This window comes from Chiloscyllium plagiosum, unplaced genomic scaffold, assembly GCF_037043375.1.
Source record: "Chiloscyllium plagiosum isolate Xiang-an unplaced genomic scaffold, Cpla_swu_hap1 HiC_scaffold_17, whole genome shotgun sequence".
NCBI classification, from domain to species: Eukaryota; Metazoa; Chordata; class Chondrichthyes; order Orectolobiformes; family Hemiscylliidae; genus Chiloscyllium; species Chiloscyllium plagiosum.
The window spans coordinates 5,040,542-5,053,248 of record NW_028270155.1 but is presented as its reverse complement, the minus strand read 5'-3'; the positions used below and the strand labels follow the sequence as shown (position 1 = coordinate 5,053,248).

The following is a 12,707-nucleotide window of genomic DNA, read 5'->3' as shown; positions in this document are numbered from 1 at the left end:
TGCAGTAAATGTCACCGAAGAGGAGCTGGCTCTGAGCAGAACAGTGATGTCCTACTGGGCTAACTTTGCAAAGAAAGGGTAAGTTGTATCTCAGTGTGGCACAGAACAGGCTGGGGCTCTGCTCTCTGGAAAAGAAAAGACTAAGGGGTGACCCATTAGAGCTCTTTAACGTTATAGAGGAGTTGTGATTTGAAGATGCCGGTGTTGGACTGGGGTGTACAAAGTTAAAAATCACACAACACCAGGTTATAGTCCAACAGGTTTAATAGACAATACACACTAGGTGCAGGAGTAGGCCATTCTGCCCTTCGAGCCTGCACCACCATTCATTATGATCATGGCTGATCATCCTTAATCAGTATCCTGTTCCTGCCTTATCTCCATAACCCTTGATTCCACAATCCTTGAGAGCTCTATCCAACTCTTTCTTAACCGAATCCAGAGACTGGGCCTCCACTGCCCTCTGGGGCAGAGCATTCCACACAGCCACCACTCTCTAGGTGAAGAAGTTTCTCCTCATCTCTGTCCTAAATGGCCTACCCCTTATTTTTAAGCTGTGTCCTCTGGTTCGGCACTCACCCATCAGTGGAAACATGTTTCCTGCCTCCAGAGTGTCCAATCCTTTAATAATCGTATACGTCTCAATCAGATCCCCTCTCAGTCTTCTAAACTCAAGGGTGTACAAGCCCAGTCGCTCCAATCTTTCAACATAAGATAGTCCCGCCATTCCAGGAATTGACCTCATGAACCTACGCTGCACTCCCTCAATAGCCAGAATGTCTTTCCTCAAATTTGGAGACCAGAACTGCACACAATATTCTAGGTGCGGTCTCACCAGAGCCCTGTACAGCTGCAGAAGAACCTATTTGCTTCTATACTCAATCCTTCTTGTTATGAAGGCCAGCATTCTATTAGCTTTCTTCACTACCTGCTTTACCTGCATGCTTACCTTCATTGACTGGTGTACAAGAACACCCAGATCTCTTTGTACTGCCCCTTTACCTAACTTGACTCCATTTAGGTAGTAATCTGCCTTCCTGTTCTTGCCACCAAAGTGGATAACTATACATTTATCCACATTAAACTGCATCTGCCATGCATCTGTCCACTCACCTAACCTGCCCAGGTCACCCTGTAACCTTCTAACATCCTCCTCACATTTCACCCTGCCACCCAGCTTTGTATCATCAGCAAATTTGCTAATGTTACTATTAATACCATCTTCTATATCATTAATATATATTGTAAAAAATTGTGGTCCCAGCACTGATCCCTGCGGTACCCCACTGGTCACCACCTGCCATTCTGAAAGGGAGCCGTTTATCACTACTCTTTGTTTCCTGTCAGGCAACCAATTTTCAATCCAAGTCAGTATTTTGCCCCCAATACCATTGTCCCTAATTTTGCTCACTAACCTCCTATGTGGGACTTTATCAAAGGCTTTCTGAAAGTCCAGGTACACTACATCCATTGGATCTCCCTTGTCCATCTTCAGAGTTACATCCTCAAAAAATTCCAGAAGATTAGTGAGCATGATTTCCCCTTCATAAATCCATGCTGACTCTGACCAATCCTGTTACTGATATCCAGATGTGTCAAAATTCCATCCTTTATAATTGACTCCAGCATCTTTCCCACCACTGAGATCAGACTAACTGGTCTATAATTTCCTGCTTTCTCTCTCGCTCCTTTTTTAAAAAGTGGGACAACATTAGCCACCCTCCAATCCGCAGGAACTGATCCTGAATCTATCGAACTCTGGAAAATAATCACCAACGCATCCACGATTTCCCGAGCCACCTCCTTCAGTACCCTGGGATGTAGACCATCGGGCCCCGGGGACTTATCAGCCTTCAGACCTAACAGTCTCTTCAACACCATTTCCTGGCAAATATAAATTCCCTTAAGTTCAGGTCCTTCAGCCACTGTTACCTCAGGGAGATTGCTTGTGTCTTCCCCAGTGAACACAGATCTGAAATACCAATTCAACTCTTCTGCCATTTCTTTGTTCCCCGTAATATATTCCCCTGTTTCTGTCTTCAAGGGCCCAATTTTAGTCTTAACCATTTTTTTCCCTTTCACATACCTAAAAAAGCTTTTACTATCCTCCTTTATATTTTTGGCCAGTTTACCTTCGTACCTCATTTTTTCTCTGCGTATTTCCTTCTTAGTAATCCTCTGTTGTTCTTTAAAAGCTTCCCAGTCCTCCGTTTTCCCACTCATCTTTGCTATGTTATACTTTTTCTTTTTTGACTTTATATGTTTCTTAACTTCCCTCATCAGCCACGGCCACCCCTGCCTCCTCATAGGATCTTTCTTCCTTTTTGGAATGAACTGATCCTGCAATGTCTGCATTATACCCAGAAATATCTGCCATTGTTCCTCCACTGTCATCCCTGCTAGGGTAGTGCACCATTGAACTTTGGCCAGCTCCTCCCTCATAGCTCCATAGTTCCCTTCATTCAACTGAAATATTGTCACTACCGATTGTACCCTCTCCCTCTCAAATTGCAGATTGAAGCTTATTGTATTATGGTCACTACCTCCTAATGGTTCCTTCACTTCGAGGTCCCTGATCAATTCTGGTTCATTGCACAATACCAGATCCAGAATTGCCTTCTCCCTGGTAGGCTCCAGCACCAGCTGTTCTAAGAATCCATCTCGGAGGCACTCCACAAAGTCTCTTTCATGAGGTCCAATACCATCCTGATTCTCCCAGTCTACCTGCATGTTGAAATCCCCCATAACAACTGTAGTAATATCTTTGCAACAGACCAATTTCAGCTCCTTATTCAACTTACACCCTGCATCCAGACTACTGTTTGGACGCCTGTAGATAACTCCCATTAGGGTCTTTCTACCCTTCGAATTTCTCAGTTCTATCCATACTGACTCTACATCTCCTGATTCTAGGTCCCCCCGCGCAAGGGACTGAATATCATCCCTTACCAACAGGGCCACCCCACCCCCTCTGCCCGTCAGTCTGTCCTTACGATAGCATGTATAGCCTTGAATATTCATTTCCCAGGCCCTGTCCACTTGAAGCCACATCTCAGTTATCCCCTTAATTGAAAGTACAAGCTTTCGGAGCCTGTTCCTTCATCAGGTGATAGTGAAGGATAGGGTGAAGGTGATAATAAAGGGGTTGAACAGGGTGGATCTGGTGAAGGTGTTTCTAGTTGCTGGGAGCAGTAGTCTTGTGGTTGTGTTACTGCACCAGAAAACCGAGAAACCAGCTCTAATGATCTGGAAGTAAGTTCAAAGTCAATAAACCTGTAAGGTAAAGCTTCATGGGGACCATGAAACAATTGTTGTCAAAACCCACATGGCTCATTAATGTCTTTTAGGGAAGGAAACTGCCATCCTTATCTGGTCTGGCCTACATGTGACTCCAGACCCACACCAATGGGGCTGACTAACTATGTAGTAATGGTTTCAGGAGCAACACTTATTCATTTGGTCACTTGGTTCCATAAGATGTCAGTACAGAAGTGGCCATCCAGCCCATCAAGTCTGCTGTGCCATTCAATGAGATCCAGGCTGATCTGATAATCCTTATTTTCACTGTCTTGCTTTCCCCCCATAACCGTTGATTCTGTTCCTGATTAAAAACCTTTCTTTCTCGGCCTTGAATGAATTTAACGACCCAGCCTCGACAGCCACTGTGGTAAAGAATTCCACGGATTTACTGTGCTGAAAGGAAATTCCTCCTTGGGTTCTGTCAAGGTTTTCATAAAGCCAACGGCTAGTTATTTGGAAAGGAAGAAGGTGCCATTCCTTACCTTCTCCAATATTCCTGCAAAAGTCATTCAGAGCGACAGTACAGACATGATGGGCCAAATGGCATCTTTCTAAATTGCAATAACTTGGTGATTTGTCACAAGCACGGCTGGCATTTGTAGCAGTTGTGAACCAGGTGGGTTTTGACAGCAATCATTTATAATTTCAAGATCTCTATTCTGGAGAATAGCTTTCAATTCCAGATTTATTAGTTGAATTTAAATGCTATCAGCAGTTGGGTGGGACTTGAACCCAGGTTTAGCCTGAGCGTCTCGATGACTTGTCCAGTAATGTTGCCACTTTGCTGCTGTCTCCCTTCTCGCCATCCACAGGCTGTCAACAACTCTGTCCCAAACACCTAGGAACACCAAGGCAAAAGGCCCATTCAATACCCTCAATTGAGTTAATGAACTCTGCACAGAGCTGCACTTTGATCTAGGATCTCTCAGGAACATGTAGATTTTGTAGTCTACCCAGTGAGCTAGCAGAGGGCAAAGGAGATGGGTGGGGGAGGAGTCTCTGGGCCAAACCGATCCTGGGTCCCATGTCAGTAATGTGTGAAATTGTCTTGGTTACAGCAATCCCAACGGGGAAGGGCTGGTATTGTGGCCACTGTATGATCATGATGAAGGATACATGCAGCTGGACCTGAAGCAACAGGCCGGGAGCAAGCTGAAGGAACACCGCGTCCAATTCCACCTCGAGCTACAGAAACAAGAAAGAAAGAAGAGTGAGCAGAATGTCAAAGCTGCTGGCCACCAGCGATCAGAGCTCTAACAATCCCATAATCAGCTGTTACCATAAGCCATAGGAGCAGCAATAGGCCATTCAGCCCATCGGGTCTGCTCCACCAGTCAGTGAGATCACAGCTGATCTAATAATTAATAACTCCCTTTCTTGCCCTTTCCCCATAACCCTTATCCCTTCCTGATTAATAATCTGTCCATCTCAGTCTTATTAATGAACAAGTGTCAACAGCCCTCTGTGGGAAAGAATTCCATAGACTCACTCCCCTTTGAGAGAAGAAATTCCTCCTGATCCCTCTGTTAAATGTGTAACGCCTTGTTCTGGGATTTTACTTTCTCATCCTAGACTCTCCCACAAGGAAAAGGCCCCTCTCTGTATCTAACCTGTCCGTTCTAAGAATCCTGTGTGTTTCAATGGGGTCATCTCTTATTACTCAACCTACTCGACCTGTCCATGTCAGACAGTCCCTCTAAACCCAGGATCAGCCGAGTGAACTTTCTCTGGATTCCCTCCAGTGTCAATCCTCCCAGAATAAGGGACCTAAACTTGATCACAGTAACCCAGCTGTGGTCTGATTAGTGCCTTGAAAAGTTTTAACCAAAAATCTCACCAGTCTTTGGGTCTGTTGAACCACTCAAGTGGCCAGTGAAGAGTTTCAGCCGACCCCCACACTGATATTTTACCCAGGCTGGGAGCTAGGGGGACCATAGTGTCAGGGAATCCAGCACTGAGCTAAGAGCAGAGATCTGAATTTGGGGCCATCGTGACATCCCCCTGAAACGGCCATCTCCCCCCACCCCCCCTCCATCCAACAGCCCCTTCACTGAGATCCTCCATCCAGACATACCTGAGCCCCTCAGCTATGGGGATTACCTGTAGTTCCAGCAGTGACCATTGCTCCTATGGAGCTACCAATCAGTCAGAAACTCTCCAAGGGGGACTCCGCTCCACGAAAGGAAGACTTTGGGATTGTGGGAGCCTTTCCCGTCTTCATCCAGGCCCAGACATTGTAGCCAGGATCCCGTAAAAACAGGCCATAGAGTGAGAGAAATCTTTGTGACACTGTAGGAGGCACCTCAGCCCATTGAATCCATGCTGACTGTCTGACATCAGACAAGATGATCATTCTAGTGGCAGCAAACCCTTTGTATTCGCTAAGCAAATGCAGTTCACACCCTGTGACTAATCAGTTCCAGTGGTGAGTAAATTACTGAACGAGTGATCCAGTGCAATGAGCGATTCTGTAAAGTGTACATTAAGGTCACTAATTCTAGCAGTTTGAATGCAGGAGAAGTGAAGAAAGCAGATGAGAGGTATAAAGGATTTTTGAAAAGAGGAAAAGTAACCGCTCATTTCTGTAATGAGTCAGATCTATCTCTAACTATTATTAAGGAATACAGGAACTACTCAAACCCATTTTCTAGCAAAAGATGTAATTCTTCTCCAGAAGGTGTATTGAAAGTCAAAGTTTATATCTATTCCTTTCTATAAAGTGCACTTAGAATATAACTTAGTGTACAGAAAATTGAGTCAGGTTTGTTCAGAAATTAACAGTGGATAGGGTTGACTTACTCGGATATAATAATGTGACAAGAGTGAAACTCATCGCTTGACCCAATGTCACAGGAAGTCTGAAAAAGGGTCTTTTTCCATGCTATTAATCTCTATATTTAGACAGTGCTGTCTAAGGAGCCTTGGTGAGTTGTTGCTTAATCAGTCCACACACTGCTGGACTCTTCACAAGTTCTTTCCTCTTTGTTCAAATGTTAAAGTTTATATTGGCACAGTCGAGCAGACTGCAGGTTTAATAAATGATGTCAAGGTAAAACAGAGAACAATGACCATAACCTGGTCAAATTTAGCACTCAGTCTTAGAGGGAGGAACAAGGGTTGGAAGCAACAGCACTAAAACTACAAAGAGATGGGGACAGCGCTGACTGAACAAGGAATAACGTTTAGCAGGAAAGACAATTGAGGAATAATGGCAGGCATTTAAAAAAATAGTTTGTGGTTCACAGCAAAGACCTATTCCAGTGAGGAAGAAGGTTTGTAGGCAGGGGGCAAAGCCAGAAGTCGCATGACACCAACTTATAGTCCAACAGGTTTGTTTGAAATCACAAACTTTCAGAGCGCTGTTCCTTCGTCTGGTGAAGTGAGAGAGAAGCACATAGTCACAGAATTTATGGGCAGAGAGAGATCAAGGGTAGAGGGGTCAAAGGACCATACAAATGGTGTGAGTGGAGTGCTGAATAATAAGTCCCTGCAGGTGATCTGAAACGTTAGACCCAACTTTACTTGCACTGTCTAACATTTTGGATCACCTGCAGGGACTTATTATTCAACACTTCACTCAACCATTTGTATGGTCCTTTGACCACTCTGCCCTTGATTTCTCTCTGCCCTTGATCTCTGTCTGTCCATAAATTCTTTGTTCTGTGTGCTTCTCTCTCACTTCACCAGACGAAGGAACAGCGCTCTGAAAGCTTGTCATTTCAAACAAAGCTGTTGGACTATAATCTGGTGTCGTGTGACTTCTGATTTTGTCCACCCCAGTCCACCACATCTAGGAAGGGGATAAGCTAACCATGGTTAGCCAGGGAAGAAATGGATAGCATCAGATTGAAACAGAAAATACAATGTGACAAAGATTAGTGATAAGCTGGAGGACTGAGAATGTTTTAAAAATAAACTTTGAGTGTATACTTGCAAGCAATATCAAAACAGACAGTAAGAGCTTCTTTAAATATGTAAAAAGGAAGAAAAAAGCCAATGTGATCATAGGCTCCTGAGAGAATGAGGCCGGGGAAATAATAGTTGGTAATTGGGAAATAGTAGAGGAGTTGAATAAATACTTTGTATCAGTCTTCACAGTGGACGACACTTACAGCATTCCAAAATTACTTAATCAAAGGGCGAAAGGACAGGAAATAAATACAATAACTATCATCAGAGAAAAGGAGCTAGGGAGATTCATGGGACCAAAGACAAATAAATCCTCTGGAGCTGCTGGGATACATCCTAGAATACTAAAGGAAATAGATACAGAGATAGTGGATAAACTGGGAATAATCTTAGAGGAATCTTAGATTCTGGAAAAATTCCAGAGGATTGGAAAACTGCCAATGGAACACCTTTATTTTAGAAAGAGAGATGGAAAAGAAGCAGCCAGCTATAAGTAATCTTTAAGTCTGTTACTAGGAAAATGTTAGGGCCTGTTCTCAAGGATGTAATAGTGCATTAGGAAATACATCATCCAATCAAGCATGGAGTCATACAACACAGAAATAGACCCTTCGGTCCAACTTGTCCGTGCTGACCAGACATTACAGTTTGATCTAGTCCCATTTGCCAACATTTGGCCCATATCCCTCTAAACCCTTCCTATTCATGTACCTATCCAGATGCCTTTTAAATGTTGTAATTGTACCAGCCTCCACCACTTCCTCTGGCAGTTCATTCCATTCAGGGCACTGCCCTCTGTGTGAAAAAGTTATGAGTCCTTTTAAATGTTTCTTCTCTTACCTTCAATCTATGCCATCTAGTTTTGGACTCCCCCACCCTGGGGAAGCAACCCTTGGCCATAATGGAGGATATGGATATTCCTCTTCCTCCAGTCAATAGCACCAGAATCAACTTGACTTCATGAAGGGAAAATCATGCCTGACTAATTTACTAGAACTTTTAGAGGAGCTTACAGACAGGATAGATAAAGGGAAACCAGTGGATAAAATATATTTGGAACTTCAGAAAGCCTTGATAAGCTACTTAACAAGAGACAATGGTGTTGCAGTAAGTCTATAAGCATGGATAGAGGATAGGCTGGCTAATAGAGAGAGTTAGGATATGGGGGTCATTTTCAAGCTGGCAACCTATACCTCAACCTATATCTATATCCTCTATTCCTGATGAAGGGCTTTTGCCCGAAATGTCGATTTTCCTGCTCCTTGGATGCTGCCTGACCTGCTGTGCTTTTCCAGCACCACTCTAATCTAGTCTAGACTCTGGTTTCCAGCATCTGCAGTCCTTGTTTTTACCTTGTTTATACCTCAAGTGTGTCACAGGAACTGTGCTGAGGCCACAATTATTTACAATATATTTTAGTGACTTGGATGAGGAAAGTGAATGTACTGCAGTCAAGTTTGTGAATAACACAAAAGAAAGTAGGAAGGTAGGTGCTGAGAGTAACACAAAGAGTCTGCAGAGCCATATAGGCAGTTAAGTAAGTGGGCAAACATTTGGCAGGTGGTATATAATGTGGGGGAATGTGAGGTTATGTACTTTGGGAGGAGGAAGAGATGAGCTGAATATTATTAAAATGGGAAAAGACCATAGAAAGCTGTGGAGCAGAAGGATTTGGGAGTCCTCACCCATGAATTACAAAAAGCTAGCATCCAAGGTAGTGGGTAATGGGGCAGGCAAGTGGGATGTTGACCTTTATTCAAAGGGAATGGATCATAAAAGTTGCAGAGTTTTGCTAACGCTGTATGAAGTAATGGTCAAACCTGAAATACCGTGAACAATTTTACACCCCTAATCTAAGAAAAGATATCCTGGCATTGGAGACAGTTCAGAGAAAGTTCACTGGGCTGACCCTGGGTGTGGACAGACTGTCTTATGAGGAAAGTTGGATAGATTGGGCCTGTTCATGTTGGAAGATAGGGGAATGAGAGTGGACCTTATTGAAACATAAAAGGTTCTTAGGGGACTTGACAGGGTAAATGGGGAAGGGTTGATTCCCATTATGGGAGAGACTAGGACCAGAGGGCATCATCTCCGAAAAGAGTGGCACATTTAAAACTGAGAGGAATTTCTTCTCTCTGAGGAGAGTGAATCTGTGGAATTCTTTCCCATTGAAGATTGTTGAGGCTAGCCCATTGAATATGTTCAAGTCTGAAATAGATTTTTAATCAGGAAAGGAATCAAGGGTAATGGGCCATTGAGAATCATCAGATCAGAATGGTAGAGCAGTCTGGATGGCCTGAATGTCCTACTTCAGTTCCTATGTGTAATGGTCAAATTTTCCTGGCTCCAGCTTGCTGGTGGTAAACTCCTGTCACAGCTTGAACAGACAGCAGTGTAAACAGTACTTAAAATGAGTATCAGTCATCTGCTTTTCAAAGCGTAGTAATCCTTCCCATAATCCTTGATTTTGAAAACAGCTCCCCCACCGTTTTATTCCCCACAATCAAAAATACAGAAAAATCAGGAGACAGGGCAGCACTTGGTCAGTATTCCACTGGTGAACCGCACAGAGGGGGTGCTTGGGTCACGAGAGTGGGACTGAACCTCATGATGTTCTGCCTTGAAGGTGAGAGAATAACCCACTGAGCCACAGGAGACCCCAAACAATTTGTTCAGCCAGGGTGCTGAACCTGTGGAACCCTCCACTACATAAGACTGTGGAGGAAAAGTCACTAAATATGTTTCAGAAAGAACTATATTTCCAGACATGAAAGAGCAGGAGGATGATAGATAGCAACCATGACCATGTTGAATGGTGGAGCAGGCTAGATGGGCTGAATAACCAACTGCTGGTGTTTCCTCTATTTTTAACCTGAAAAGGGAAGGTGAGCGTGTGGTTCAGCAACAGAAATCTGTGCCATTGACAGATACTTTTCCTTTCAGGAGCCAGTGAGGAGTCTCCAGTCGTTGTGACAAAGTATGGGATGCTGGAGGGAAGGAAGGTGTCTGTGAAGGGGACCGCTAAACCTGTCTATGACTACCTGGGAATCCCGTTTGCAAAGCCACCGATTGGAGCCCTGCGATTTGCTGCACCCCAGGCAGCAGAAGCATGGACCGGGATCAGGGAGGCAACCAGCCAGCCTCCTGGGTAAGAGAGAGAGTGGCTGATAGGCTCGGGCCTAACCAGCTGATTGGACAGAATTCCTGGTTGAATCATGTGACATCTGCCTTCAGTCCCACCCAGTCCTGCCATTGGTGACAGTAAACCTGTCCTGTGGTATCCAGCCTACCATTCGTCAATCGGCCAATGAGATGATTCTTGTCTGTCAATCAAACTGCCCTTTTCTCTATTTTCCAATACTTTTTAAACAAAGGAAAGTGTCCAAAGACTCCACATAAGGCTGACAATGGCAGTGCAGTGCTGAGGGAGTGCTGTATTGTCAGAGGCAGGATATTTGGATAAGATCAGCTTATTAGGGCATTTTGGGGCTAGATTTCTCCTGAAGGTACCTGCTCTTAAAGTGGAACAGACACTATACTGTGGAGGCAATGGTAAAGCACTGGGGGATGGTTTATTTGCAGCCATTGTTCGTGAATTCTCCACAGTGCAATTTTATAAAGTGAATCAGCTTGATGGATAACCTGATTTCTGATGAAGGGGTTATGCCCGAAACGTCGATTCCCCTGCTCCTCGGATGCTGCCTGACCTGCTGTGCTTTTCCAGCACCACACTCTTGACTCTGAACTCCAGCATCTCAATCCTCACTTTCTCCTGGATTACCTAGTTTACTGAAATGCAATAAAACAACGAACTGCAGATGCTGAAGATCTGAAACAAAAGCAGACATTGCTGAAGAAACTCAGGAGGGTTGGCAGCATCGATGGAGGGAAGAGGATTTCTTTTCTGAAGGAGAGTCAGTGGACTTGAAATGTTAACTCTGCTTTCTCTCCATCGATGCTGCCAGACCTGCTGAGTTTCTCCAGCAATTTCTGTTTATGTGCTGGGTTTAGGTGTCATGGGATTTGAACTGAGAACTTCTCGGTGCTAGTGCAGTCCCATCGCTGTCACTTTGCCACAACAGGTAATGTTTCAGAATGCTGTTTACCTGGAATCCATTTCTCTCTTTCCAACATCCCACAGATGTCTACAAGATGAATCTGTACTGGAGGCTTTGAAGAAACTGATTACATTTGGTTTTGCTTCCAATAAGTCAAGTGAGGATTGTTTGTACCTGAATGTGCACACACCTGTCGCGCCAAAAGACAAGAACAAGAGACTTCCTGTGAGTAAACTGTTGGCGTTAATTCTTCCCTGGCCCATAACGACAACCTGTGACCAGCTGGGAAGGTCATAGGTCTCAGAGCATCTAGTTCCCCAGACTGACAGAATTGGGGGTGATGCTCACCACTTACTGCAGGTGTCCCTGAATCAAGCCCGACCAGTGAGAGTTACCTGGTCTCAGCTATCACTGTGTATGGCCTCAGTGTTATTTCATTAGGAAGGAGAGCGTTCTGAAAAGACCACTCCCTCCGTGACTCCCTCGTCAGGTCCACACCCCCCACCAACCCATCCTCCACTCCCGGCACCTTCCCCTGCAACCGCAAGAAATGCAAAACTTGCGCCCACACCTCCCCCCTTACTTCCCTCCAAGGCCCCAAGGGACACTTCCATATCCGCCACAAATTCACCTGCACCTCCACACACATCATTTACTGCATCCGCTGCACCCGATGTGGCCTCCTCTATATTGGGGAGACAGGCCGCCTACTTCCGGAACGTTTCAGAGAACACCTCTGGGACACCCGGACTAACCAACCCAACCACCCCGTGGCTCAATACTTCAACTCCCCCTCCCACTCCACCAAGGACATGCAGGTCCTTGGACTCCTCTATCGCCAGACCATAGTAACACGACGGTTGGAGGAAGAGCGCCTCATCTTCCGCCTAGGAACCCTCCAACCACAAGGGATGAACTCAGATTTCTCCAGTTTCCTCATTTCCCCTCCCCCCACCTTGTCTCAGTCAAATCCCTCGAACTCGGCACAGCCTTCCTAACCTGCAATCTTCTTCCTGACTTCTCCCCCACACCCCACTCCAGCCTATCACCCTCACCTTGACCTCCTTCCACCTATCGCATTTCCAATGCCCCACCCCCAAGTCCCTCCTCCCTACCTTTTATCTTAGCCTGCTGGACACACTTTCCTCAATCCTGAACAAGGGCTTATGCCCGAAACGTCGATTCTCCTGTTCCTTGGATGCTGCCTGATCTGCTGCACTTTTCCAGCAACACATTTTCAGGAGAGGAATCAGTCAACATTCCCATTTCTTGTGGTGATGGTGTCAGCTGTGGCTCAGTGCCTGCGTTCTCACCTCTGAATCAGATGGTTGTCGGTTCAAGTCCCACTTCAGACAGTTGAAGATGCATTCAGGCTGATGCACTAGTGCAGTGCTGAGGGAGTGCTGCACTGTTGGGACTGCTTCATTTGATGGCCTGTCG

The 12,707-nt window shown here is 45.1% G+C and overlaps 1 protein-coding gene across 1 annotated transcript in view; it reads left to right on the top strand.

Moving 5' to 3' along the window:
• The window catches only part of LOC122558202 (cocaine esterase-like), a 145,417-nt gene that overhangs the window by 39,696 nt on the left and 93,014 nt on the right, over positions 1 to 12,707 (top strand). Inside the window, exons 12-15 of the mRNA XM_087995697.1 lie at positions 6 to 78; positions 4,359 to 4,510; positions 10,153 to 10,357; positions 11,351 to 11,492. Of these exons, the coding sequence (XP_087851823.1) occupies positions 6 to 78; positions 4,359 to 4,510; positions 10,153 to 10,357; positions 11,351 to 11,492 (572 nt within the window). The remainder of the gene's footprint in view (positions 1 to 5; positions 79 to 4,358; positions 4,511 to 10,152; positions 10,358 to 11,350; positions 11,493 to 12,707) is intronic.